Here is a 6,150-nt window from a genome sequence, read left to right on the forward strand (position 1 = left end):
TTGAGTCCCACTTTAGGTAGCCATCATATGTTTGTGGCTTTATAATCCCCTATTGTAAAAACAGCTGTTTCATTGGATTACACTCAAATGTTGTTCTAGGTAACGTTTTAATAAACAGATGATTTCGTAGATTTTGAGTGAGAGAGAGAGCAAGATTAGAGGGTTTCGTTCGCATAGGCGGCGGCATTATTATTATGGACAACACACACAAACAGGTAACAAATATATGGGATGAACAAACAAAAATTCATATGCTACAAATGTTTGCCATTGACTGCTCAGTCATCTGAGAGAGCTCGTACGATAAAGACGCCTTTACGTTTTGTTAGAACGCCGCAAAACAAATACAAGAGAAATAAACAAAACAAAGTTGAAACACTTACTAAAAAAACAAACAATTTTAACAAGAATTTCTTAAAAACAAACGCGAAGAGCTCCTTATAAATACATTAAAAAATATTTTTATATATATGACTAAACAAAGAAGCCCTAACTAAAATAAAACAAACAAATCATCATTAATAAATTATTGTGATATTTAAAGAATATAATTTAACAAAAAAATAAAACTAAATACAGAAAAGTCATAAAAGTTTGTTTAAAATAAAAAACAAAACAATCGACATCCCAAGAAGACCTTAAAAAGTGTCTAAAATTTATTGAAGAAATACAAGGAATTTTTAAAAACAAATCCTACAAGAAAAAAATTCTTGAAAAAACGTGAGAGAGAGAAAATCATAAAATCAATATAGAGAGTGTCAAGTGAAAAATAAAAAAAACTCACTCAAAAGTACAAGCCAAATAACTCATAACTCAATTACTTTGAGTGAAACTCATTTCTCTCAACCACAAAAAAAAACAAAAATCTTTGAGTGAGAGAGTGATTACATTGTCTCTCACTCTCGCTATCTCAACCACCACCAGTGAGTGTAATCTCTCTCGGGCTACGTAATCATAACGCAATTTTATGTTCAACGATTACAACGTAACGCATTGGAAGAATTCAAAAACCATTAACAAAGTCTCTGTTCCAATTGCTGCTCCACATAACGTCTAAGCTGCTCGTGGTAAACGGACGGACAATAATTATTGTAACTTGTAACGTACGGAGAAAAATACCAAAAAAGAAAGAAAACATTCAACGCTCGACAAGAACCTAAGCCAAATAAATTAAAGAAAAAAAAACTTCAACTATTTTTGCCGTCGCGTCTTAGTAAGAAAATTAAAGCAGCTTTCTTTTTTTTGTAAAAAAAATTCAAAAAAATCAACACACACACATACACATAAATTCTTAAGACTGAATACACAACAAATATAACAAAAAAAAACCTAAAGAAAACAAAATAAATTTCAAATAAAAACCCTAAAATTTTTTATAACTAAAAAAACAACCATAATATAAAGACTGACTAAACCTATAAATTAACAAAAAATTAATAATAATAAATACAAGAAAAATATATTCAAAAAAAAGCTAATATAATAATACGGGTCTTTAAAAAGCAAAATAAAAGAGGAAGAAGAAAAGTAAAAAAAAAATTGAATTAATAAAAAAAAAACAAGAATACCACTAAAAATACCTGCTAAACGAAACTTAACAGAAAAAAATAAATTATCTGAAAAATAAAAACACAGTTACATATTTTACACAATTTAATGGATTAACGTTCCTGCTACAACAACAACAACAACAAATTTAAACAATATTACAAGAGCCTATCTTAGCAATTCAATTATATATAATAGCCCTGTGGATTACCTATATTATATATACATTGAATTTGTTCCATCACCAACAACAACAACAACATCATCTGTAAAGCTTGGATTACCAGTGCCAATTTGTTTTTTGTTTAAAAAAAAAGAAGAAGAAAATATATTAAAGATTTTTTTTTGGAAATATTTCAGTAAAAAAAAAAATTCTTTCCACCCCCATCTCAACTCTACAAAAATGAAAAATGTGTAAAAAGTGTTAGTGTTTAAGCTTATTAGCCTCCAAAAATTAAATACCAAAATTCTTAAAATCCCAAAACCCTTAAAACCTTTGCTGCTTAGACAAGGGAAGCTTTGTCTAAGGCTTACTTCCCCCTTCCTCGTGTTCGTCGCCAAACGATACGATCTTCGAAATCAGCAAAATGACTATGGCTGCATGTTATGCCAATTATGATATGGCCTTGGCCTCTCATACTTTGGCTCAAACACAAACGGCTTTAATGCATCATCAGCATCATAGTCATCACCATCATCATCAGCAGCAGCAACAGCAACAACATCAACAGCAACAACAGCAGCAGCAACATCAATTGTATCAGCCTCAACAAACCGCCTCATCACACCATAGTCACAGCCATTATTCACATAATTCCTCAAGGATGTCATCAATGGCGGCGGCAGCAGCTGTGGCTGCAAGCGCTTCATCGTCGGCCGCTTTGGCCACAGCCTCGGCGTTATCCTCCGCTACTGCCAGCCAGCAACAACAACAACGTAACCAAAATGCCTCCGCCAACAATTCCTCAGCATCATTGGCAGCAGCTGTAGCAGCCGCAGCAGCAGCAGCCGCTTCATCATCAGCCTCAACACCTGCCGCAGCATCCACCTCCACCTCAGCACTTAGTACGCCCTCAACGGCGTCCACGGCCAAAGACTATACAATACCCTTACATGTGGACTGTAGTGTGGAATATGAGCTACCCAATCAGCCTAAGCCACCGGCGGGTCAAAGGGTGGAACCCCTGCTTATGATACATCCATGCTATTTTCGCAAAATGGAATCGCAAAGACGTAGTCCATTTGTGAATAATATGCCTACAGCGGCGGCAGCCCGTAATACAGCAGCGGCAGCTGCTGCCTTAACACATTCGCAAAGTTCCCAAAATGTGATACACTCCAGCTCCTCGTCAGCGTCCTCGGTAAATGCAGGCGGTGTGGTTGCCTCATCATCCTCCAGGAGGGCTAGACAAACTCAGGTTATACAACAACAGCAACAACACCAGCAACAACAACAACATCACCAGCAACAACAACAGCAGCACCAACAACGCCAGGCCGTTCAGGCTGCCCAACAATATCAGCAACATTTGCAACAACAACAACTCAGGCATAACCAACAATCTCAGCAACAACAGCAAATGTCACAAATGTCTCAACAGGCCCACTATCCCGTGGTGGTGAATCATCATCAACACCAGCAGCAGCAGCAACAGCAACAACAACAACATCACCATTCATCCTCTAATGTCGCCGCCTCGTCCTCTTCAACTTCTACAGCCGCCTCCAGCAATGCCTCCTCCTATATGCGTTCCTCTCAACGAGCGACAGTTCCCCATCAAAGAAGCCAAAGCCAAAGTCACCTTTTAGTACAACAACAACAATCTGCCGCCAATCAATGGGATCATTTGGCCGCTGCTGCAGCCATTGCAGCCCGTAGCTCTATGACCCCAGCCCATTTGGGTTATGGTCAGCAGAGTTCGGGTAAGTCCTTAAATGCATCATCAGCGGCTGCCGCAGCCGCTGCAGCTGCAGCCAATGTTGGCAAACGAGATGCCATGATTTCTGGTAGCGGTATCTATGGATCGAGCAGCAGCAGCAGCAGCAGTAAACAACACCAGCAACATCAAGCCTTAAATGTTGCCTCCTTGTGGAATTCCTCAAACTCCTCGGATAGGGCTTCGGTGGCAGCAGCCACAGCGGCCTCTAGTAATTCAGCCAATATCAATAGTCTTAATAGTCTTATGATGGACCGTAGTCCAATGGCCACAGTTCCTAGTAATTATCAGGCTGGTCCTGAGGCAACATCTCTCAATAGCCAAAGTTCGGCAAATGCCCGACATTATGCCTCGACCATAGTGCCCAATACGCAACAACAAAGTCATACAGCAGCGGCGGCTGCAGCGGCCGCAGCAGCAGCAGCTGCCGCCGCCCATCATCAACAACACCAGCAGCAACAGCAACAACACCTCACCAGCCAACAACAACAACAGCAACACTATTCCGAAAAGATCAGTGGCAAATATCGCCAATACCTAAGATCTCAACGTATGCATCCATATTTGGCAGCAAGTTCCAGTGCTGCGGCTGTAGCAGCAGCAGCCAATTTGCAACAATCCTTTCCCCAATTCACAGCAGCCACAGCGGCAGCAGCTGCCGTTGCTGCCACACCATCATTCCAGCATTTGCAACAAATCTCCTGCTATAATGTGTGATAAAGACAAGGCCATGGCTTCCCATAGAGTGAAACCCCGTGAAAATTGAAAGAAAGCTTGTAGAGTAGGCGACATAAAACAAATTTCGCCTCTACAGCTATCCAAACAAAAAAAAAAAAGAAAAACTCCTAATTCTCCTACCCAAGACCGGAGCTCCTTTCCCGTCATCGACATCAACATCACCTTTGTCAAAGCAAACAAATCCAAAGAATCATAAAAAAATAATAATTTTGTATAATAAGCCAAGCAGCATAAGTGATATTCTGATATCTCCCAACAACAAAGGAGCAAGTTTCAAGGAAAAGAGAGAAAGAGAATAGGAGTTCTTCCCAGCTAAAGAGGCAAATGGCAAAGAATATTGCTTTCCAGCGAGAGTAAGACAAAACGAGAGAAAGGCATTATTGAGGCCTGGCCAATATTCTCCCAACAAGGCCTCTAGGAAAAGTGATTTAGAAGGCTGTACATATTAATTTATATATAATCTCTATATAATATATAAGGAAAAAAGCTTTACTTAGTAAAAAAATTAAAAAGAAAAAAAAAATCAAACCCAAAAAAACACACACTTCAAAAAATATCCAAATATATGAATATTAACAAAAAAAAAAAGACTATGCTTTTCCTAGAAACAGCCTTAGAGAATGCCGACGGTAAACACCCGCCAAAAGAAAAAAAAAACTAAATTAACTGCTAAAAGGCCAGCAAAACAAACAAAAAAGAGCGAAGACGAAGCCTTTTTGGAGAGGCTGAATTACTAAAGGAAAATAAACCCCCCCTCCCACAAAGTTTTGTTGTTGCTTAACCTGTGCGAAAAATTAAAAATATTGAGATCCAGCATCCATTATCATCACATCTCCATCATATAAGAAGTAGCCCCTATGTCTCAGCAAAAATAAAAAACCAGAACGAAGATTTAAAGCCAAATCGATAAATAACAAAAAAAAAGAAAATTAAACTCCTACAATTTCAACTGGCATTATTGTGATTTTTGTACAAAGAAAAATTATTCAACAAACAAAAAAAATTAGTTTATAAATTTATGTTTCCACCTACCTTTTCCCATTTCCCTCCCCCTTAAAAACACTTTGTAAATTTTACATATAAAAAAACCATATTTTCTTTTATCTTTATTTTTTTTAATGAAATTTTGTTGATGTTTAAATTTCTAAATTGGAAAAAAGAAAACAAAAAAAAATATGAAGTGTATTAGATGAAGACAAAATTATATAATGATTGTTATAACAAATAGTTTTTACTTTAAAAAACAAATAAATCGAAAAAAGAGAATTCTTTTTAAAACAAAATTAACAAAAGCGAAATCAAGTTCCCTTCAATTGAAAAAATGGGTTTTGGAAAACAAGTGAATGAATGGTTATGTATACAAGAAATATTCTCGGAATGTGTATCCAAATGAAATGAAAATGTGTTGAGGATTTTTTATTTTGCATACACTTTCATGGTAATAGAAATACAGGTAATGGTTATTTATCCAAAATATAAGGAATAATGGCTAAAGAGAAAAATAAATTTCATAAAAAAATTTAGTGGATTTTTGACCATTTTTTTTTTGCTGTAAGGATGACGAAATTATTAGTTAAAACGTTTAAATAGAAAAGGTTACAACTCAATATTACAAAAATTGATTTAAAAAAATGTAGACATTGAATTAAAAAAAGAAACCAATTTAAAACAATTTAACGTTTAGATTAATTGCATCTTTACCATAAAATTATCTAATATTGTTTTGTCAAAAGTCCAAAGAATTATTTTAAAGTGTTTTTTTTCGAATTTTTGAAAAACATATTTTCCATAAGGCTATGAAATGAAGAGATTTTTTTATTTTAAAAATTTTTAATTGGTATTTTTAAGTGCTTATATTTTCTTCTATTAAAAAACATATATATATTTTCCAAAGAGAATTTAAAGAAGTTAAGATTTTTCAACTGAG

General features: G+C 35.9%; 1 protein-coding gene across 1 annotated transcript; it reads left to right on the forward strand.

Moving 5' to 3' along the window:
* The first annotated feature begins 288 nt into the window (after nt 1-288).
* On the forward strand, nt 289-5,150 carry corto (centrosomal and chromosomal factor corto). Its single transcript, XM_075289182.1, has one exon. It carries the CDS (start codon nt 2,136-2,138, stop codon nt 4,200-4,202), a length of 2,067 nt encoding a protein of 688 aa, XP_075145297.1. The 5' UTR covers nt 289-2,135; the 3' UTR covers nt 4,203-5,150.
* Nucleotides 5,151-6,150: the final 1,000 nt, after the last annotated feature.

The sequence above is a fragment of the Haematobia irritans genome, chromosome 1, assembly GCF_050003625.1.
Source record: "Haematobia irritans isolate KBUSLIRL chromosome 1, ASM5000362v1, whole genome shotgun sequence".
Lineage (NCBI taxonomy): Eukaryota > Metazoa > Arthropoda > Insecta > Diptera > Muscidae > Haematobia > Haematobia irritans.

Coding starts and splice junctions, on each gene's coding strand:
- corto (XM_075289182.1), top strand. CDS start 2,136: ATGACTATGGCTGCATGTTATGCCAATTATGATATGGCCTTGGCCTCT.